Source organism: Rhinopithecus bieti, unplaced genomic scaffold (assembly GCF_001698545.2).
Source record: "Rhinopithecus bieti isolate Rb0 unplaced genomic scaffold, ASM169854v2 scaffold_19708, whole genome shotgun sequence".
Taxonomy (NCBI): Eukaryota; Metazoa; Chordata; class Mammalia; order Primates; family Cercopithecidae; genus Rhinopithecus; species Rhinopithecus bieti.
Window position 1 is genome coordinate 60,439 of NW_016810765.1, and position 23,869 is coordinate 84,307.

Sequence of the window (23,869 nt, forward strand, 5' to 3'; positions counted from 1 at the left end):
AATCTTACCATGCTAAAACAGACAGATATTTGTTATATTATGAGACAGAATATTATGTAGCCTTTAAAAATCATACTCACATTGTTGATAATTATTTTATAAGGCTATTTCTGGTGCTAGAGGCAGGGCTGGGGATGTCTACTATGTTCGGCATTATGTTTTTAAAATTGGTATAAAATGTTTAATTCAGAAACAACAGTTAAAATATATTTACAAAGTATATATCATTAATTGGAGAAAATATTTTGATTTGTAAGAGCGGAAAAAAAACAGGATACAAAATAGTATCATTTAAATGGAAATATGTACAAGACTAAATTTTAAAAGCCAAAATTTTCACAGAGAACTCTGGCATATCACATTCTTTTTTTCTTTCTTTTCTTCCCTTGTTCTATTGTTTGGGGAGAGGAGGTATAGTTTCAGTTTCTCAATAATGAAAATCTTCGATAAACAAGATTAAAGTAAAAAACAGCGTGGGAAGGAACGTAACCAACTGTGTCATGGCTGACATGACCATTGCAGAAATGAAAAATGATTCCTGCTCTTATGTGGGGGCAGGGAGAAGTCGTGATTATGCCATGAAGAGTTTAACACTCAGCTGTAACAAGTACTTCCCAAAATAGTGTTAGACTTCCCATCTTTAGAACACATCTCAAGTCACAGGGATTGAAAGATTTTCCACTTCCTCTTTCTGGGACCTTTGTAAATAGAAATTAAAGAATAAAAGAGTGGTATCTTCCATTTTATTATATTCTATGTGAGTAGAACCCTCTTTTTCTTGCTTCTGCTATAGAATTCAACTTCTATAACTCAATAGAGGCTTAACAAATGCTTCCTGACCTTCTGGAATCTGCAAAATTAGAACTGGCAAGGATGATGTGGGAAACAGCACAAAATATATGTATACTCCCTTCCAAATATGCTTAATTAGAGCCTCTCCATCCAGTGCACTGTTTCATCTAATTCAAAAACAGTACAATCTGAACACCAGTAATGGAGACTCATTAAGTTCCATTAGCAGCAGTCACATCGAATGATACAATAGAAACCAGCAACTATTCACAGCCACAGGTAACACGCTACAATAGAAACCTGTTAGACAAATAACCTGGTCACCCTCAAATCAGGTCCCTTGCTTTTATAGGTACTTAATTTCTAAAACTTGATGTCCTGTGAAACAGATTTTGATTATATTGCTGGACCACTAGTGACATTAATTTAATCTAGTCTTGCAGTCATTCTGACACATAAAATTTATAATTTTAGTTTCTCCCATGCAAGGTACGAGGAAGATGGAAGAAAGATGAGAATGGTAATTGTTTTATTATGGGCCTTTAGGCAAGATGCCTTAAAATGAGATAACAGGAAGTACAATTACAGTCATCATGAAAATCACCATATTCACTGAGTGCTCACTATGAGCCAAGCATTTTATAAAGATCTACCTGAACTATTTTATTTAATCCATGTAACAAATCTATAAGGTAGGCATTACTATTATCCTTTCATAGAAAAGAGCTTGGGTCGGCCAGGCACGGTGGCTCATGCCTGTAATCCCAGCACTTTGGGAGGCTGAGGCAGGTGGATCATCTAAGGTCAGGAGTTCAAGACCAGCCTGGCCAATATGGTGAACCCTCGTCTCTACAAAAAAAAAAAAAAATTAGCCGGGCATGGTGCCAGGCACCTGTAATCCCAGCTACAGGGGAGGCTGAGGCAGGAGAATCACCTGAACCCAGGCGGCAGAGGTTGCAATGAGCTGAGATCATGCCATTTGCACTCCAGCCTGGGCAACAAGAGCGAAACTCTGTCTAAAAAAAAAAAAAAAAAAAAGGGTTAGGTCACATAGCCAGAGTCACGTGGCCCATGAAAACATCAGGCATCAAACCCAGACAGGCCGACTCCATATTCAGTGGCATTGACCACCGCCTTCTGGTACCTCTCAGCAACTCACCTAGGATCTAGGCAAAATCTTTTGGGGATTCCGAGAGTACCATGAAGTACTACATGAACTACACCAACAATTCCCATGCTGGGAGGTGTCACAGATGTTCCTCAGTAAGGTTTCATGGTCATATAGTGGTAGGACCTGCTTAAGCTATAACTCTGTACTGACGAATTACAATGCACATTATGTTACAGTGTTTATACTTTTTAAAACCACAGTATTTCCCAAATATAATGTACCAAGACATGCTTAATGTGGAAAAATACCTAAAAGCATCTTACTCCACAGAACAGAGAAAGGGAAAAGCTGACTTAACTACTAGGATCAAAAAAGAAGTTAGAGTCCCAAATAGGGAAAGTAAGATTTAAAACAGCCTCGTTATGTTCTCTTCCTCCACTGCCACAACTCACTTGATTCTAGGAGGATATAGCAATCTCTTCTTCAGAGGTAGGCTAACATGCAAAATCCACCGAATCTTCTTCCCCTCCCTCTTCACACCATTGCTTAGTTACCTCAGGAAATATTCTCCCCTCTTTCCCATACCTCATTTATGAGGTCCCCACAAATGACCCCAACAAAGATGACAGTATAAAAACAGTGCCACTGAGATAGCTTCATCAAGAGGGAAAATGGATTGCATTTTGAAGTTTAATTAGAGCTGCAGGCTCAGATGCAGTAACTCATGCCTGTAATCCCAGCACTTTGGGAGACTGAGGCAGATGGGTTGCTTGAGGCCAGGAGTTCAAGACCAGCCTGGGCAGCATTAGCAAGACCCTGCCTCTACAAAAATGAAAAAATTAAAAATTAGCTCAGTGTGGTAGCATGTGCCTATAGTCCTAGCTACTTGGAAGGCTGAGGCAGGAGGATCGTTTGAGCCCAGGAGTTCAAGACTGCATGAGCTCTGATCACTCCACTGTATATCAGCCTGGGCGACAGAGCAAGACTCTACCTAAAATAATAATAATAATAATAAATTAGAGCTTCATAACCAAATTCTAAACCTCTTGGAAATACCCATAATTTTCAGAAGGTACATATCCATTTAACTTCTAACCCTCTACTCAAATCCCAAGAAAAGAATCCAAGAGAAATACAATGCTTTATGATGGTTAATGTTTTTAGGATTTTATCATTGAATTACTGGTTTATAAATGTCTGGTTCTCAATTTTCACTCTGTGCTCGCTTAGCTTGTGATACCACCTTCTTCTAGTTCTCTTTATACTCCTCTGAATGGTTATTTATGGTCTTCTTCATGAGTTTCTCTTTCTTTGCCCATTACAGGTGTTGGCGCCTCCCGGGATTTAACTCTCAGCTCACTAGGTTCCCTCACTCTTGCTTCCTGGGCATAATCGCTTCCTCTGTCATACTTTTAGTTTCCTACAGAAGGCAGGTGACTCCTACAGTTGACTGTCCCAATAAGCAGATGAGCTCCTCCACTAGTGCAAATGCTCCCCAGGGCCTTCAGATGCACACATCCAAAGCCTCCTGAACATCTCTGGCTAAATATACTACAAGAATCTCAGCTCAAGAAATCTAAACCTCATTGCTTTCTCCTCATACCTCCTGTGCCTTCTTTATCTCGGTGGTGCCAGCTTTTACCTGATTACCCCACTCTGGTCTGAAAGTCGTTGTGGACTCTATGCTCTCCCTTAGCTCCACATCTGATCTGTAACATGCCTAATGAATTGTTCTTTCTAAATGTCATATCCACCCCTTCCTTTCAATCCCACCACCACCAACATTGGCAAGGCTGTGGACACATCAGTGTGCTGCACTGTTCTCTCAAATGGTCTTCCTGGTTCCCATTCGGACCCCTCAAATCCACACCATTACTGAAGGTAAATCCGTCCATATCTCTGACCACCTAAAATCCTTCCTTAGTTTATAGTTTAGAGTAACCAGCTCTCCATAAACTTATCCCAGTTCATAATCTTATCTGTTCATTCCCCTTTCCTTAAGGGTTGGAGGGGAATTTGTATTTAAAAAGAAATTATACTCACAATTTTGAGAGGCCCATTTTTACTTAATAACAGATAACTTTCATTGTACCCTTTCTATGAGTCAGCACTCTGCCACACAGTTCATCTATATTAGCTCATTTAATCATCACAACATTTCTAAGAGGTAGGGCTATTTCCATGGTTTGTTTGTTTGTTTGTTTGAGACACAGTCTCGTTCTCTTGCCCAGGCTGGAGTGCAGTGGTGCGATTTCAGCTCACTGCAACCTCCGCCTCCTGGGTTCAAGCGATTGTCCTGCCTCAGCCTCCTGAGTAGCTGGGACTACAGGCATGTGCCACCACACCCAGCTAATTTTCTTTGTATTTTTAGTAGAGACGGGGTTTTGCCACGTTGGCCAGGCTAGTTTTGAGCTCCTGATGTCAAGGGATTCACCTGCCTTGGCCTCCAAAAGTGTTGGGATTACAGGAGTGGGCCACCTTGCCCGGCCTCCATGTCTATTTTATAAATAAGAAAACGGCCCAGCACGGTGGATTACGCCTGTAATCCCAGCATTTGGGAGGCTGAGATGGGCGGGTCAGGAGATCGAGAGCATCCTGGCTAACACCGTGAAATCCCGTTTCTACTAAAAATGCAAAAAATTAGCCGGGTGTGGTGGCGCACACCTGTAATCCCAGTTACTTGGGAGGCTGAGGCAGGAGACTCACTTGAACCTGGGAGGCAGAGGTTGCAGTGAGCCAAGATCACGCCACTGCACTCCAGCCTGGCGACAGAGTGAGACTCCGTCTCAAAAAAGAAAGTAAAGAAAAAAGAAAACCAAGACTCAAAGGGGTTCGGTAAATTTGCCCATGTCCACATAACTAGTAAGTGCCTGAAGTAGGACTTCATCCCAGCTCCGTAAGCTCCTTATATGGGTCTATGCTTCACACAAAATGGAGAACCAAGCTTGCCTGTTGCAATCAGTGAGCATAGCTATAAAGGGGGGCAGAACGTATAGAAGAAGGAAAGAGAAATTCATATAACTATGGACTAAAGATATTATGTAGGTGAAATCAAATTTTGTGGGCTCAAACTTTGATACTCAATTTTTTCTCAATATTAAATTTGATCTGAAATTCAGTCAGGCACAGAAACACAGATTTATATAAATATGGTACCAAGAGAGAAGTCCAGGTTTATATAAACACGACTTATGCCCATCGTGAACCATTTAGAAAGTTCTTCATGTGATTCAGTTTAAGTAAAGCCATATTTAAGGATTCACATCTTTCTATCTGATATACACACATCAGAAAAAAACATGTATAATTAGGTATAATAGGTCATAGTCAGTTCCATGTATGTTCAAAAATGAAGGAACACATTTAACTTCTGTCAATTTGCTTCCATTTACAAGAACAATTCTGTGTTTTAAAAAAGTGCATTTCATCTCATGTAGCCTTCCGTATTTTCACACAATGCCATGCACCCACAATTCGTAATAAATCCACAGTAACTCAGATCACATTATAGCTTCCTAATATGTTCACTCTCTCCAATACATCTCCTCCTCTTTCCTCAAACCTCTGAATGCCCCCCATACCGCCTGCCCCCCTCAAAATCCCACCCACAGGCACACCCAGTCGACGACTTTGCCTCAAGACCTGGGTGCCCCCCAACCCTGTCTGCATTCCCATCTATTCTGGCCATACCGCGTCCCATTCCCCCGCTTTGGGGAAAAGCCGAGACCCTCCATTTTCCCAGTTTCTCAGGGACTTCTCTTCAGCACATGGCCTCCTCCCTCGTGCTCCTGAGTTTCTCCCTTGCTGGTAGATCATTTCCAGGACCATGCTGTTTCATTTATCGCCACATGAAACAAAATCCAACAAAAAAAACCTCACCAGGTCCCCATACCTCATCATGCTTCCCTGCACAGTAACACTTCTCACAAAAGCCACCTGTAATTGCAGTCTCTGCTTCTCTTATTCTCTCTTCACCCACTTCAGTGAAGCAGCCGACAACTCCATTGCACAACAACCTCCGGTCAGACACCCTGAGAACCCCACGACTCCCCATCCAACCAGCACCCTCCACCTACCTCCTCCTCCTCCCCTCTGGCTGCGTGTGGCCAGACACAACGTGCTGCCTCAGGTGGCTGCGCTTGCTGTTCCTTCCGCCAGAGGCGCTATTCCACCAGACGCCCCAGCCTGGCCCCACTGCCTCACTTCCTTCAGGCCTCTACTCCAATCCATCAGAGAGGCCTTCTAGGACCAGATCATCTAAACAGTCCACTGAACCCCCAACTCCGCTAGATTTCACACCACCATCACCTCCTATTCTCTCCAACTACTTTATTTTTCTTCATAGCTCTTTTACTGCCTGATATTAAATTACAAATTTATTTTTGTGTTTCCTTGCTTAGGTTTTGTTCTCCACTCACTTCATTTCTCTCACCACCTACACACATGCACACACACACACACGCACGTATGAAGGTAAGTCCCATGAGGACAAGGATTATTGTGTCTTATTAACCACTTACTCCTAGTAACCAAAAGAGTGCCTGGAATATAGTAGATGCTCAATAAATATACTTTGATTACATGAATATTCTATGTTATTAAATATTTCAAATTATAAAGAACTCAAACCTCTGGGATTTGAAAGTATATCTTTCTACTCCTTTAGATATTCTAGTGGAATCACGTTTTGGTAGTGGTTTCAGAATGGAAAAGATTTATATATTTTACCTTTCTGATGTCACTCGGATTCGTTCCTCACAGCTACAGTTCACAACTTCCATCTTCTCATGGAAGTATTTTTCCACACACTGCTCCTCAAAATCATGCAGTTTTTTCAGATCCTCCTTACTCAGGTAGAGTTCTATAGAAATAAGTATGAAACACAGAAAGAATCATTATTCATCTCAGGGCATGAGTGGCTTTTCTTCCACTTGTATTGAAAATGAGAAACAGTAGCCTGTTGTGATAAAAGTTTGTCACCTTGTCAAACTATTTCTAATATTAATGCAGAAACAGCACCAATAAACAACTGGAAGCCGGGCGCAGTGGCTCACACCTGTAATCCCAACACTTTAGGAGGCTGAGGGGGGCGGATCCCTTGAGCTCAGGAATTAGAAACCAGCCTGGACAACATAGGCAGACTCTCTCTCTACAAAATAATTTAAAAATTAGCTAGGTGCCTGTGGTCCCAGCTACGCAGGAAGTTGAGGAAGGAGGACGGCTTGAGTCTGGGAGGTCAAGGCTGCAGGAGCCGTGATCACGCCACTATACTCCAGCATGGGCTACAAAGCGAGACCCCGTCTCAAAAAAGGAAAAGAAAAGAAAGAACTGGAAACATTAGCCTGGGTCTCTCCTATTCATTCTTTGAAAATGACTCATATGTAGAATTCTTTCTCTTCAATATTTTCACAGGTAGGACTGTTTCGCATTTAACAAAAATTCACCGCATTTATATGAAAATGGGGAATCTGATTGTCTTCTTTTCTCTCTGCCAACACTTTCTAAAATTAATTAAATTTTAATTGATTCATATTAGACGTACATATTTTCGAGATACATGTGATAATTTGATACATTCATATAATCAAATCAGGGTAATTGGTGGCATAAGCCTGTAGTCACTGTTACTCAGGAGGCTGAAGTAGATCACCTTAAATATTTACCTGTCCTTTAAGATAGAAACATTTGAATTATTCTCTTCTAGCTATTTTGAAATGTATAATCAATTAATTTTAACTGTAGTCAAACTACTGATGGCAGGGCATGGTGGCTCATGCCTGTAATCCCAGCACTTTGGGAGGCCGAAGCAGGTGGATCACTTTAGACCAGGAGTTCAAGACCAGTCTGGCCAACATGGTGAAACCCCACCTCGATCAAAATACAAAATTGGGGTTTCCTTTCTCGGCTTTGGAGTCCCCCTCCCTCTGTCTCTGTATGGGGGAGCTTCCTCCTTCTTATTTGCCTATTAAACTCTCCGCTCCTTAAAACAAATAAACAAACAAAAAAAATTAGCTGGGTGTGGTGGTCCATGCCTATAATCCCAGCTATTCAGGAGGCTGAGGTGGGAGAAACATTTGAACCCAGGAGGCAGAGGTTACAGTGAGCTGAGATCGCTCCACTGCACTCCAGCCTGGGCAACAGAGATGGCAACCCCGTCTCTAAAAACAACAACAACAACAACAACAAAAACCCTACCAAACTATTGAACACTAGGTCTTATTTCTTCTATCAAAGTGCATATTTGTACTCACTAATTAACCTCTCTTCCAACTCTTTTAGCTATTACAATGACAGTAAATAACCAATAGGTTAAATGCAAGATTAGAAGGCAGTCTGTTGAAATTAATCCAGTAAGTATAAGAAAGTTTTACCTTGTTACACAGAGTTTGTGCATACTAAGTCCTTCTACTGAAGAATGGGATGTTATTATTACCATTCAATGGCCAATCACGGCTGTATACCTTCTCTGACACAATCATAAATAACTCATTAAAAAGACACATTACTAAGTGATACTATAAGGCTAACGCAATTCTTCATCAAACTCCAGCATTCACATTTGGTCTATTACCTTGGCTTTCACTCCTGCCTAATAGAATAATATACCATCTTTTAAGCAAGTTTATAATGCTTAGAAATATATAAATGAAATGATGCTGCTAAATGGATTAAATTGGAAAGTTCTCTTTCTTGAATGGTTTTGCTTACATTAGGACAAAAAGAACTAACATGGTTCTCCAGAATTTATTTAAAATGCAATTGTTACATTATTTTCTGAAAAAAATGACAAAAATCTTAATTCTAAATTGAAAACATGGCTAAAAGTATTATTCAGCTGTAAAATGTATTCACAACTCAGATATGCACTGCTTTCTGATTTAAATGGCAGGAAAAATTTTTTCAGACACTGAAAAGATTTGGTATCTCCCACCCCCTACCCAACTCTAAAGTCTTCTTTCATTGAAGAATCTCCCATGAGCAAGAAACTTCACAGGTGTCATGATGTGAACCTTATGTGGGTCCCTGAGAGCAAACAATCCAGAGTAATTCCAATGACAGGTGCACCTTACAGTATGTGGCGCTTTCCTGTAATTGTCCGCAAGGTGGCACTGCTGCCCCTTGTGTAAATGTCTTTATCCTCAATATAAAGGATCAGAAGCAATGTTACGAAAATTCAAGAATGTTCCAGAAAGCTCAGGGTGAATTCATTGTAAACTTTACTCGAGTTTTTATGAAATCATCCTATAAGCACAGACCAAGGTGAATCCAGGAAACGTTCTTTCATGTGGTACTAGGAAGTCTGGGCAAATCCTAGTCAATTCCAGGATTTATCAAGCAATTCACACTCTGCTATTAGGTTGCAATGGTTCTGCAGCCAAAGCCTGGGACGTCTCTCTACTAGCAGCCTGAAATTTACAGTATAATTATAAGCCTTCAAGTTAACTTCAGTCATGCTCTGGCTTTAGTACAAAGGCTGAATCTCTTGATCAGGGAGTGGGGTATGAAAAAGAAAAGAAAAAATCTTCAAAGTGACTTAGGAGGAGAAAAAATACGTCACAGAGTCACCTACCACCAGCAAAAGCATATCACCCTGTCAACCCCATAATATACTGCAGGGGATGACCTGTCCCCCTAAGGACCCACCTAAACACATAAACAACCCACTATCCCTTAGCTGAAACTCCTGGAATCCAGAGTATTTTGGAATTCAGAACTGTTCTTTTCTAGTTTCAGAAAGTTAATATAGTGAATATATCATAAATGAAGTGAAATCCCTAGTTAAGGTTAAAGCAATCCCTAAAATCAAACATATTACTATTTTCTTCAGCAACATCAATGAATATTCATACTCCAAGAAATAAAGAAAATAAATGGCTTCACATCAATTCTTATCAGTCTTTTTTTTTTTTTGCCAAATAAGTATTTCCTCAATTTATGAAGAAAAAAGGCTTTCAGTTTTCAGAGGTATTTCAGATTTAGGAATTGGGAAAAGGACTGTGTATTTATGCCGCCTGTTTCCTGTATTTCTGGGAACTATCTAGAAATGGGCCTGGTACCAACTGTGGAATTGCTTGATAGGAACTACAGAAGATTTGTAAAACCACCAAACGCAATGTTCTCTGACAACAATTAGTATGATAGTCACATCATGCAGTGAAGATCTGGCTAAACAAGATGAATTAGGAAAACCTCAAAATATATAGGCTTATGCTTTGAAAAAACAGAAGTCAGAATCTCTATTTCCGCATCCTGACTCACAATGTTGCCCAGGCTGAAGTGCAGTGGCTATTCACAGGCACAATCATGGCGCACCCCAGCTTTAAACTTCTGAGCTCAAGCAATTCTTGTGCCTCAGCCTCCTGAGTAGCTAGGACTACAGGCATGCACTACCACATTCTGAGTTGAGGTTCTTGAAAATAAGAAACTTCCATTTCAGAATCACCTCCATGCTCAGTAGATTAGAGAATCAGAGGACCATGACTCCGGTTAATAAGTTAAGCCCAGCTTTGCTTATCTTTTCTCTCAGACCCCAAGGCTTTCTGTAACTCCATTCTGTCTGAATTCCATCTTCCACAACAAGGAGAACAGTACAGGACACATGACTACTCTCTAGGAGTTATTCTGATGAGTTCTCTGGTCAGCAAAGAAAACACAGGTTTTCCATGTAACCTAAAGCCTTTACACAATTGAGCAGAGATTCTCCTCCTACCTATTCCTTTCTAAGTATCCGTTCATCTTGGCAAAAGGCACTGTGACCTCATAATGAGGTCAATATATTTACTTAGACCCAGGGCATCAGCTGATATTCTATTGTCAGGGAACTCCCAGAGCCCCCCAGTGCCCTGAACTTAACTTATAATACTCCGGTGCATCTTCGCCTTGAATCTCTACTTTTTGCTCTCTTCCTCCTGCCTCACACAGAACAACTTACTTAATCCAACGTCACCTTCTTCTTGGTCGTGAGGAGCTCGATGAGAGCACAGGCGGCGGAGGAGAAGGCCCACGTGGCTCAGCAGGATGAGAGGTGGGGGCAGCCAGGGCTTCTCCAGATACGTCATGATATAGCGATAGCGGTTGTATTTCCACAGGTTATTTGAAATGGATTCCATATCTAAGTAAACGTTGCTGTAAGATGAAGTAAGGGAAGGACAATGTTTTAATATGAAGTCTTGAAAGGTAACAGATTCTATATTTTCCAGCATTTATGATTGGTTCACCTGACATTACTGGCAGTTACCCAATACAAATACTATCCACTGTGTTTACGATTCTTCTTCCACCAAACAAAATATATTAGCTACCTTCTACAATCAAACATGCTAATCAGAATAACAGGCAAAAGGCAGACATTACAATCAGAAAAGAAAATGTCAACATTTTCAGTGTAATGAACAGAAAATCCGTTCTGGAACTCAACACTATTCTCAAGTCACCATCTCTTCTCACATAAAAGCTCTTTTTCAGTCCATAATTCATCGTTTATGGGAAACAGATTTAATGTTCCTCTGTATCATCTATCTAATGTCAAATGTGAGAACTGCTAGAAAAATCCCAGTTAAAACACTCAAACAGAATACTGTAAATGAAGAAATGGAAGAAGAATCAATTCATCTTAAATCAAAAAGCAGAGCTTCTATGAAAATCCAGACAAATTATTTAGATTAACTTTACAATAAAAGTAACTCCTTATTGGTAGGTCACTTTGTAGCTGTAACATGGAGATAGAACGGTGAATACTGATATTATAGAACTTGTCATGGGGGTAATGATTGGGGCTACAGTTATTCTGAAACAATAGATCATCCTTAACTACTTAAGTATATAATATGATATAAGAGGAACACAGTAAAATGTCCATCTTAATATTGTGCATAGACTAACAAAATTTAGTTTCTTTTTTAAAAAATTCTTCTTGCAATGTCAAAATTTTAGTTTCTTTAGAGAAAGATAGCAGAGTAGAACTTGAGGAAGGTAGCCAAATTTAGCAAATAAAAACACAGATAACCCTAAACTTGAACAGTGATAAAGGAAAGGAACAAGGATTATCCTAGAGAACGCCATCTTTGGGTAAGAAATAGAAGTTTCTCAGAATCCATACAGAAGGTGATTGAAACATAGATGACTGGGTTATCTCAGTAGTTCTCAAGCATGTTCTCTGAACCAGCAGCGTCAGCATCACCTGAGAACATGTCAGAAATGCACATTTTGGGGTCCTGGTCAATGAGTGAGAAACTCTAGGGTTGCACATGCTATTAATAGTTGTTTCACTCCAACATGACAACAGCCTTCTACCAGCAGGTGGCGACCTTCACAGTGTATTTAATTTTGTTTGTTTGTTTGTTTTTGTTTTTTTCAATTATTTTATAAAGAATTGTCTGTAACCAGCTCCTGGAGAAGTAGTCAGATCTGAGGTTGGTCAGTTTGTATGGTCTTCAGTGTGTTCATCTCTAACATGAGAAATTTGTCCTATGCGAGGATTTCTCAACTTCTTTTTTGACACTGGACGTTTGTTTTTGTTGTTGTTGCTGGCCAGGAGGCTCAAAAAGAGGCCTTTGTTTATCTAGCTCAAGTATACACTATCAGAGTCTTGTTTGGTACTCCTTCTACTAAAATAGTTCAAATCAATGTTTCTACCACTCTATCAAAAAGTTCTATTTCTTTTTGTCTCCCCACATCAGACTGGTTGAATAGAAGGGAGAAACAGGCTGAGAGTCCATAGGCTCCCAGCTCTAAACAGCGCCAGGGCAGGAAGGGGTGGCTCCAGGTCTCACTGTGGCACCTTCTACAGAAAATAGACATAGCTGCTGGGCCGGGGACAGAAACCAGACATTCCAGTCCATCTCCAAAAAGCAGCACAAATACTTTCCCCCCACTGTATGAAAAATACACACCTCTAGCACTCTGCAGTTATGCATTTAGTTTTCTTTAAGAAAAAAACAAATCAGTAGTATGTATCCTGTTTCCTCAAGTTTCAAGAAAAAAAAATAAAAGGTCACTTTTTTCTCTTTAAACATTGATGTGTAGCTAGTAGCTTGGATAAAAAGGTGCCACCCTACAAAATGTGCTCAGCATGTTCTGATGCCAGGATGGGCTTGGCTGCCTGGGCTAGGGCTAGAAAGGAGACCTCCATCCATCCCAGTGGAAACGGAAATCAAGTGTCCGTGCTGCATTTGGTTTCAAGATCGAGAATCAGAGCCTTTGAAATGGAGATGGGGCATCTGAAAGGGCACCCCCACTGGGGGCTTTCAGAGCTAAGGCTCCAGAATGAAGGGGTCGCCCTGCCAGTGACAGAGCTGGGAGTCACTCTGAGCTGCAGCGCCCCCAGGATCCCCCTGTGGGAGGCCCCATCTGACCCTCTCCAGCCCATGGCTCTCTGCAACTGCCACCTGTACTCAGGTATATGGCTTCGTTGCTGCTGGCTTTTAAAATCAGCTATTATATTTGAGATGTGACTGTCACCAACAGAGTTCTCTCCTAAAAAGCCATTCCAGTGCCATGTTGGCTCAAGGGGCACTAGCTTTGTGCTGCCTCTGTAACAGGCAGGAGAGTTCTCAAAGCAATGTTCCCCTGATCCCTGGACGCCACTGCAGCATTAGGGACAGGATCAGTCCCCTGGAGGGGAAAGGTGGCTTCAAGGCTGTTCTCTGGGCCATTTGCAGGAGAATTGCAGGTACCAGGAGCCCGTACTTATTGCTTCTTTCAGTGGCGGCCAAGTCAACCAGACCCGAACATGAGGCATACGGGCTCCCTGACTTGGCCGCCACTCAAAATTGACCCACACCCCTTGGGCTGCTCTGCAGTTCTTTGGACTCCAAGACCCAGAGGGGCCTCTGTTCAGCAGCCCACTTGGGCAAGACTCACTGGGTACCATGACCAGCAGGTGTTCACCCAACCTCGAGTGTACACCCCTAGTGACTGAGAGCACACCACCTGACCAGGTGACACTCCTTCCCAAAGAGTCCAAAGAGCCTCCTGGTGACACTCACAGCAGGATCGTCACGCCATCCCATCACCAGCACCCACTTACCTTCCTGGGGCTAAGATCGGGGGGTGTGAGCCTTTCCCCTGAGAGCAAACGGGCGATGAGACACTGGACATTTTTAATAAATAAAAATCTCAGACTACCAGCCTGGGCAACATGGCGAAACCCCGTCTCTACCAAAAATACGAAATTCAGCTGGGCATGATGTCACGCACCTGTGGCCCCAGCTACTCGGGAGGCTGAGGTGGGAGGATCGCTTGAACCAGGGAGGTGGAGGTTACAGGGAACTGAGATCACACCATTGTACCACTCCAGCCTGAGTGACAGAGTGAGACTCTGTCTCCCCTCACGCCCCCCCAAAAAACTCAGACCCTTTTATTATTTGATATATAAAAATAGCTATTATAACTAAACACCAGCAAATATTCTAAGTTCCTAAAATGGTTGGGCTAAGAGAACTGATGACTATCATATAACAAGCAGGAAGGTATGTCTTCCCCATGTATAGGTAACAACACAGCAGTCACTTTTTTTTTTTTAAGAATTCTGATTTACTTTGCCTAACTCTCAACCCATGTCTTCCCTACTTTCGTTACTTATACTGCATAAATTGATTTTCTCTTTTCTTATCTTTTTCTCTTTGGTAAGGTAAACAAGGAATCAAATACCTAGCACAGTGTCTGACATTTAAGAGGCATCTAGAAAATATGAGTTTCTTCCCATTGCTTCACTTGGTTTCTTTTGTCTACAAAACAAATACGTGTCAGGCACTCTTTTCAGTGTCTGAGATAAATTGCTTGCTTCTGAGCAAGACGAGAAGAGGTGAGGAAGTGGGCCACACCGGTAGCTGCAGGAAGAGCATTCTAGGCAGAGGGAATAGCAAACACAAAGGCACCTGTGTGGTCTGGAAAACTGAGGGGCCAATGTGGTTGGAGAGGAATGGGTCAGGGGAAGAGTAGTGTGATGCATGATTTAGGAAGTGACAGCCGGGCGCGATGGCTCACGCCTGTAAGCTCAACACTTTGGGAGGCCAAGGCAGGTGGATCACGAGGTCAGGAGTTCGAGACCAGCCTGGCCAACATGGTGAAACCCTGTCTCTGCTAAAAATACAAAGAGTAGCCGGGTGTGGTGGCGTGCACCTGTAGTCCCAGCTACTGAGGAGGCTGAGGCAGAAGAATCACTTGAACCCGGGAGGCAAAGGTTGCAGTGAGCCAAGATCACACCTCTGCAGTCCAGCCTGGGCAACAGAGAGACTCTATCAAAAAAAAAAAAAAAAAAAAAAAAAAAGAAGTGACGGGGTCATGCGTGGTGGCTCACGCCTGTAATCCCAGCACTTTGGGAGGCTGAGGCGGGTGGAGGAATTCAAGACCAGCCTGGCCAGCAGGGTGAAACCGTGTCTGTACTAAAAGTATAAAAATTAGCCAGGTGTGTGGCACACACCTGCAATCCCAGCTACTCAGAGGGCTGAGGTAGGAGAACTGCTTGAACCTAGGAGGCAGAGGTTGCAGCGAGCTGAGATCATACCATTGCACTCCAGCTTGGATGACAAAAGTGAAACTCCATCTCAAAAAAAAAAAAAAAAAGAAGAAGAAGAAGAAGTGACAGGAAAGCCAACTCCCATGGGGCCATATAAGTCATTGTAGTGACTTAAACTTTTACCCAGAAGTAAAATGGGAGGCATTGAAGAGTTTGGAGCAGAAGAGTAATATCCTCTGATGTCTGCTTTTAAAGGGTCGTTTGGACTACTGTGTTGAGAAAAGAATATAGGGTGTCAAAGACAGAAGCAGAGAGATAAATTAGAAACTCTGTGATAACAGTGGGGTAGTGAAAGGTAGTTAAATCAGTTACCTACTTGAAGGTTGAGTTAACAGAAGTTCCTGAGAGTTTAGAGGGAGAGGTTCAAGAGAAATTAAGAATGACTCCATGTACAGAATCATGGTGTGGAGTAGAGAAAATTAAGAATAACTACTCAGTTTTGGTGTAAATGACTGAAAAGTTGGAACATCAACATAAACTCATGTTCTTCCTCGCAGATTTGGGAAAGACTACATTAAATAGTATAAATAAAAGCATGTTGGGAAAAGGGGAGATAAAGAGTTTGGGTATTTTAAATTTTAGAAATCTATTAAATTTCTAACTGGTGAAGGAAGGGGCCAGTTGGATCTCCATAGCTGGAGTTTAAGAAAGCGAGCTGGGCTGGAGATATTAATTGGGTGTGCTCAGGATATACAGGAAACTGAAAGAGATCACAAAAGCATAAATAAAGGAAGAGGCAGGTCTGGGCTCAGGGACATTCCAATGTTAAAAGGTTGGGGAGAAGATGATCCAGAACAGAAGACTGAGAAGCAGTGAGAAGTGACAGAGAAGAAAACAGAGGGCCTGGTGCAGTGGCTCACTCCTATAATCCCAGCACTTAGGGAGGCAGAGGCAGGTGGATCACCTCTCAAAAAGAAAAAACAAAGAAAGGAAAAGGAAAAGGAAAGGAAAGGAAAAGAAGAAAGGAAGAGAGAGAGAGAAAGAGAAAACAGAGAACAGGGGAAGCTGGGAGCAAGTGAAGAAAGCATATCAAGAACTCCTTTGCCAACCTGCAATTCCATCACTTGCTATCCTTTCATAATTCGAACTTACTGCCTAGTCACAACTCAAGATCTCCTTGCATTTTGATGTTATTACATTGTACTTTCCCTCCACAGTCAGTCCTTCATATCTGTGGGTTCTGCATCTGTGGATTCAAACAACCACAGATTGAAAATATTTGGGGAAAAGAAAAGGATGATTGTGTCTGTGCTGAACATGCAGAGACATTTTATCTTTGTCATTATTCCCTCAACAATACAATATAGCAACCATTTGCATTGCATTTACACTATATTAGGTATCATAGATAATTTAGAGATGTTTTAAAGTATACAGGAGGATATGTGTAGGTTATATGAAACACTACACCATTTTCTGTAAGGGACTGGAGCATCCATGGAATTTAGTATCCGCAGGGGGTCCTGGAACCAGCCCTCCACAGATAACGATGGATGACTGCATTTATTATTTCACCATTTCCCACGCTCTGCATCCTTCTTACCAGTAGTTTTATGCACATATTTCAAAACAATAATAATAAAACATAGAACACACAAAAATCAAAGGTTACATACTCAAAGTACATGTGAATCTACTCAACATATCTGTCCACATTTCTTATTTAAATAAAATAATCATATTTAATTGAAATAACCTACTTGAAGAAAGCAATCAACAGGTTCACCATGATGATGTATTGCACGAAGAGGTAGACAGCTTGCAAGAATGGAGTAAGAAAAGAACCAGGAGGGCAGGATGGCTGGCTTGAACAAACTACAAATAAAGAATTTTAAAAGAATGAGAGATAAGATGAATCACAGTCCTGCCACTCTAGACAAACATTTAGCACATTAACTGCACAGAATACCATAAATTCAAACATTTTTAGATTTAGATGATTGTTTTTCAGATTTATTTTACTCTTGTTAACTATGAAGGCACAATTTCTGCATGATGGCAAAATCCCGTACATACCATCTATGTCTCCAGCATAGACTTCTCCATATATCATCCAGTATGGCTCAAATACAATATCTCGAGCTAGGCTCCAAGATGGTGGCTCCTTTGGTGAAAGGATGGCCTTGCGTGCCACTCCAAAGCTCAGCAAGACTATGGCCATGATGATCACAATATAGAACATGTTTGCTGTCTGCAAAAGAGCAACCAGAATTTTACCATAGATTTGAAGTTCAAAAGAAACCAAACACCAGCAACCATCACAATTATACCTGCAAATAATAAGATTGTCTAGTCATTGACTAAAACACCCTTGCCCACGAACAGCTAGACTTTCTTTGGCTAAACTCTTTTGTTTTCTCACACAGTATGTATTTCAAGTCAATGTGGTCTATGGAATAACATAAATGTGCTGAGAGGAGAGAATCTGTTCTTCTTTGTTTAAGCAGTAATGAATTGTGAACACTTTTTGATTAGCTAATATCCAGCTTTGCCCCCACTTGGACCAGAGGTTAGGAAAATAAATGAAAAAAAAAAAGGGTATTGTTGAATTCATCCAAAGGCTCCTTATTCCCAGAATTGATTAGAGTGCCCCAGGAATTGATTAGAGTCTAAGAAACTGATCAAGCCAGTTTAATTCCATCTATTAAATGTACATCAATTCAATCCATTAGTTTACTGTAACAGAGAGAGCGTTCACCACAATTCCCATCAGTATTGCAAGAGGTGCTCTACGTCTCTTAGCTTCCCTTCCATTAGGCTGGGGCTGTGAAACCTGTTCCAACCAGTGGGCTGTGGTCTGATGGTGACTTGGGCACTTCTTGTCCAGAGCAGTTAAAAGCCATTAGACTTTCTCCATCCCTCTCACTCCCTGCCATAGACCTCAGGAGCCAAATGTTTACATAGCTATGTCACAAGACAAAGGGAACCCAGATTCCTGAGTCACTGCATAGAGGACAGCCCCCAGGAACTCTCACCAAACCTTGCATTAGGGAGAAATACCTTTGTGCTAAGTCATTGAAATATATTGGTTATCTCGGCATAGCCTGTCTCATAAATACTAATGTCACCAAGACAAGAGAAAACCTTTCTGGTCTAAGAGAAAAATGTCAAATACGAAAAATCTTTGGAGTTCTGGAGGTTGTCTCTTTTCTGTCTTCTTTGTTTGTTTGTCTTAGCACTACCCTTCATTCTCCAGAACTTGCTCCTTCCCTGCCAGTAAGTATTCTAGAAGGAAAAGCCAAAGCTGATCTTGAGACACTGTACTTATTAAAGGGTAGGTCTTAGGTCCTTGTGAATAGCCAGATGGAAAAAGCCAGCCAGGCTCAGTAGCTCACGCCTGTAATCCCAGCAGTTTGGGAGGTGGAGGTAAGCAGATCACTTGAGGTCAAGAGTTTGAGACTAGCCTGGCCAACATGGTGAAACCTCGTTTCTACTAAAAAATAAAAAATTAACTGGGCATGGTGGCAAGCACCTGTGGTCCCTACTATAGGCTACTCGGGAGGCTGAGGCAGGAGAATCGCTTGAACGCAGGAGGCGGAGGTTGCAGTGAGCGGAGATCACACCACTGCACTCCATCCTGGACAACAGAGCAAGACTCCATCTCAGAAAAAAAAAATAAAGAAAAAAGAAAAAGTTGACACAACTGTATGGCAAGCTCAGATGACAGACTGGAGCTAGGTGGCCCAATTTTGAATCTCGGCTCCCCATATATTCCTTTGAGGAATTTACTTAACCTCCATTACCTTGTATGTAAATGTGTGTAATAATACTACCTGTCTCCTAAAGTTGTTGCTAAGATGAAATGAGTTAATATACACTAAGTACCTAGAACAGTGTGTGGCCTATAGTAAGCACAATTTAAGAGCATGATGGTAGGGGAGAGTCAGTGAGCGATACAAGAATAAACGGATATTTTAGCAGAAAATATCATTGGTAGTAGCCTCACATGAATCTGGTCCTCAGGAATTACTGTGCTCAGAGACAGATTTGACTCAATGTCATACCATCTGGCCCTAATCAAAAGGGTAAGCTGAGTGTCCCAATCAACTAACTATGCAATATACTATCCAAGTTCGTTTGCTAAATACTAGTTTGTGGTTACATGGAAGGCAGTGGTGACATGATCTTGCTCGCTGTGCTTCTATAAATAATTCCAAAATGGCCAGGCACAATGGCTCATGCCTGTAATCCCAGCACTTCAGGAGGCTGAGGCAGGAGGATCATTTGAGCTCAGGAGTTTGAAACCAGCCTGGGCAACATAGTGAGACCCTCTCTATATAAATAACAAAAAAGAATTAGCTTGGCACGATGGTGTGTGCCCCTGGTCCCAGCTACTCAGGAGGTTGAGGATTTCTTGAGCCCGGGAGGGTGAGGCTGCAGTGACCTGTGATCACACCACTGCACTCCAGTCTAGGTGACAGAGCAAGACCCTGTCTTAAATAATGATGATAATAATAATAATAATTTCAAAAGTTAAACTATTGGATATAAACCATGAAGAACCATTAAAAAGAAGCCAGGCATGGTGGTGTATGCCTATAGTCTCAGGTACTCAGGAGGCTGAGATGGGAGGATCCCTTGAGCCCAGCAGTACAAATCTAGCCTGCACAACATAGCATGTTTACAAAGAACACTAGAACAACAGGGTGACTATAGCTAATAATTAATTGTACATTTAAAAATAACTGAAAGAGTATATGTGAGTTGTTTGCAACACAAAGGATTAACGCTCGAGGTGATGAAAACCCCATTTACCCTGATGTGATTATAATGCATTGTATGCCTGTATCAAAATATTCCATATACCTCATAAATACATACACCTACTTATGTACCCATAAGAATTCTTTTAAAAACAATTTTAAAAAAGAATACCAGGATATAAAACTAGACTGTACTCACCATTTTTGCAATCATGGTCACATATGGACCTGCATGTTGATTCACAGCAAAGAAGTCCAGGAGCCGTGAGAACCAGAATATGATGTCTATGCAGTAGATCAGTCTTCCCGCTGTGTGAAAAGGAGGGTCACCCCATCGAAGGGCGAAGCCAACTGAAAACAGGCCAATGGCCACAGTTTCTGTTAAGTTCCAGTACTCACTAATCCATACCTTCACCTTTTGAGTAAACTTCCCAGGCTCTGAAGTACAGATCTAAAAGAAGGAAGAAGGAAACTTAAAAAAGGAGGTACAACCAAAGAACCCCGTTAATATGATCTTCTTAAATACACAAACTATTCATTTAAAGAGTAATCTAAACCATGCCAAATCTTAAATCACTCGGGAATTTCAGAGACTTAAGTTATCAGTAATGATTTAAACAATGCTATAAAGATATAATTTAATGCATTCGATAATGCTAGATTGTCACTTGAAACCCCAACTGGAACTAAAAAAAAAATAGAAAGCACTTTTTCTAGCTTTCAATAATCCTGAAATAGCATGAGGAAACACCATGCTAATTAAAACTCAATATTGCAGTGGGTCTGTATAGCTACGATTTCATTTCAGGAGGCACAGCAGGGTGCAAAGAACACTGGATGGAGCAAGGAATCCTGTAATCCAGTCCGACTACTGCTATTTAGTGAGATTCTACTAAGAATGTGATATTGGGCTGGGTGCAGTGGCATACGCCTGTCATCCCAACACTTTGGGAGGCCAAGGCAGGAGGATCACTTGAGGTCAGGAGTTCGAGACCATTCTGGTCAACATGGTGAAACCCTGTCTCTGCTAAAAATATAAAACTTAGCCAGGTGTGGTGGCAGCACCTGTAATCCCAGCTACTCCGGAGGCTGAAGCAGGAGAATTGCCTGAACCTGGGAGGCACAGGTTGCAGTGAGCCAAGATCTCACCACTGTACTCCAGCCTGGGTGACAGAGCAAGACTCCATCTCAAAAAAAAAAAAAAAAAAGAATGTGATATTGGAACTCACTAAGAAAAGAAAATACTCCTGAAACACCATATCAGATAAACGGAAATGTAAAATAGTACACCTATTTTCCCTGAAGCATTAAAAAAGTGGTACAATTCAGATAACTATCTGTTTCTCTCTTGACTTATTTTCTATAATCTATAAACTCCACATAGGAATTAGCAGGCAACATAGGTATAATTACAAAGAATATAACTATATAATGTTGGTTATATTACCTCTAGGACAAAATAAATATAGGTAAACACACAGACACAGAGACATATATTGACATCTAAAACAGTCTAAGTCATAAATATTTATGATTGCAGTTATAACTTATAGGAATGTTAGTTTTTGGTTTGGGTTTTGTTTTTGTTTGAGACGGAGTCTTGCTCTGTCACCCAGGCTGGAGGGCAGTGGCACGATCTCGGCTCACTGCAACCTCCACTTCCTGGATTCAAGCAATTCTCCTGCCTTAGCCTCCCAAGTAGCTGGGATTACAGGTGCATGCCACCATGCTCGGCTAATTTTTTGTATTTTTAGTAGAGACGGGGTTTCACCATGTTAGCCAAGATAGTCTTGATCTCCTGACCTCATGATCTGCCTGCCTCAGCCTCCCAAAGTGCTGGGATTACAAGCATGAGCCACCACACCCAGACACCCCCCCCCCTTTTTTTTTAAGTAAGTCATTACAAACTAGAAATTTTTACAAGTTTTGTTTTTTTGCTTCTTGGATTATCTGCCTCAGAGAGATTTCCAGCTTCAATTTTCAAAGTGCTTGGTAGGAGCTTTCAAAAGCTATAAACATATTCCTTACACATTGCACAACTTCAGCCATTTATGCCACTCATTAGATGAAACTGATAATATGAAAGTAATGTAAGGCAATAAAAATCAACTCCACCAAAAAAAAAAAAAAACCCTCGGGGAAATCAAATAGTTGGAGGGTTTAATACAATTCTATGGCATCATCTATCCTTTAGGATTGGTAAACACACCAAGATATCTGCTTCAAAGATAACTGCTTCCAAAGTGCACCAACGAACAGAAAGCAGCTGACAAGATAAAGGGCTGGAATCAAGGATTCTCCCCCAAATAAACTTCTTGCAGCATGTAAGTCAAGGTCAGTGTTTCCTGTCTTCCCCCATCCTTGACGTGTCCATTTTCATCACCAGAGCCAAGGAGTCTTTTAGTGGACACCTACAGAAGCCGAGGACATATGTGGAAGATAAAGGTAGATGGCAGAACTCACCTCCCTGACCGCCTCAATAGCATTGGTGAAGATGTAAATGCTAACAAGCCACTCCTGCACGCTGGGCTGGGGCTGCATCTCCACCAACACGGTGTAAGTGAACAGCATGAGGAATGCCAAATACGCCATCTGCGAGGAGGACACACATTCCCCAGACGTGAGTGAGAGCAAGCACAGAGCACGCCAAGCAGACGCAAATGGAGCAGAAACCCAGGCACAAACTTCAACACGATAACACGAACACATAACTAGGACCACCCTTTGGGTTATCGATGACCTAGTATCAAGGAAAGCACAACAATCCATAGTCTTCTAGTCTAGGATTTAGAGGCAGGAATGAAATCACTGTTCTCAGATGCATGGAAGGACACATTGTATTGTTCTGCTGGCTCGTGACTGGCATTTCCAGGACCCTGCATGTCCAACAGGGGTGCTGGCAAGCTAACAGCAAGCCCAGGAGGAATCACAGGCCTTCCCCTTCATCTCAAACATAGAAAGAAAACGTGTGTGAAGCATGCCAGATCCGCAGTGGCAATAGATGCTTATTTTCAAATACAATGAACTGTGGCATTTACCACTGCTGGGAGTTCTATTTTATGTTGATTAAAATGCTGCTTAATAGAAAAGTTGTGTCCAACTGTGAGCCCTTTTAATTAAGGACTGTTTGTCAATATTTATATCTTCAGCACTCAGCACTCAGCACTCTGCCTGACACATGGTAGACATTCAATAAATGTTTGTCTAATTACTGTGTATATATATGTATGTCTAGATTTCCAAAGTCTTGAAAGAATTAAGACATAGTGATCACACATATAGATACATAGTGATTAATAGCTTTGTAATCTTATCTAATATTCTTATCTTCTTAAGATATATTCCCAGAAGCAGAATATCTATCCATGCACATTGAAAACTGTGACAAATATTACTAAATTTTCTGGCAGAAAGGCTTTACCAAAGTCCATGCACACTGAAAACTGTGACAAATATTACTAAATTTTCTGGCAGAAAGGCTTTACCAAAGTCCATGCACACTGAAAACTGTGACAAATATTACTAAATTTTCTGGCAGAAAGGCTTTACCAAAGTCCATGCACACTGAAAACTGTGACAAATATTACTAAATTTTCTGGCAGAAAGGCTTTACCAAAGTCCATGCACACTGAAAACTGTGACAAATATTACTAAATTTTCTGGCAGAAAGGCTTTACCAAAGTCCATGCACACTGAAAACTGTGACAAATATTACTAAATTTTCTGGCAGAAAGGCTTTACCAA

At 41.3% G+C, this 23,869-nt stretch overlaps 1 protein-coding gene across 8 annotated transcripts in view; it reads right to left on the bottom strand.

Moving 5' to 3' along the window:
- The window catches only part of TRPM6 (transient receptor potential cation channel subfamily M member 6), a 114,709-nt gene that overhangs the window by 43,698 nt on the left and 47,142 nt on the right, over nt 1-23,869 (bottom strand). For all 8 annotated transcript variants that reach the window (XM_017892762.1, XM_017892764.1, XM_017892766.1 and 5 more), the window contains 6 exons: nt 22,589-22,717; nt 20,325-20,576; nt 17,439-17,613; nt 17,123-17,237; nt 10,836-11,029; nt 6,632-6,764 (listed from right to left, as the gene is read on the bottom strand). In XM_017892762.1, coding sequence (XP_017748251.1) covers nt 6,632-6,764; nt 10,836-11,029; nt 17,123-17,237; nt 17,439-17,613; nt 20,325-20,576; nt 22,589-22,717 — 998 coding nt within the window. The remainder of the gene's footprint in view (nt 1-6,631; nt 6,765-10,835; nt 11,030-17,122; nt 17,238-17,438; nt 17,614-20,324; nt 20,577-22,588; nt 22,718-23,869) is intronic.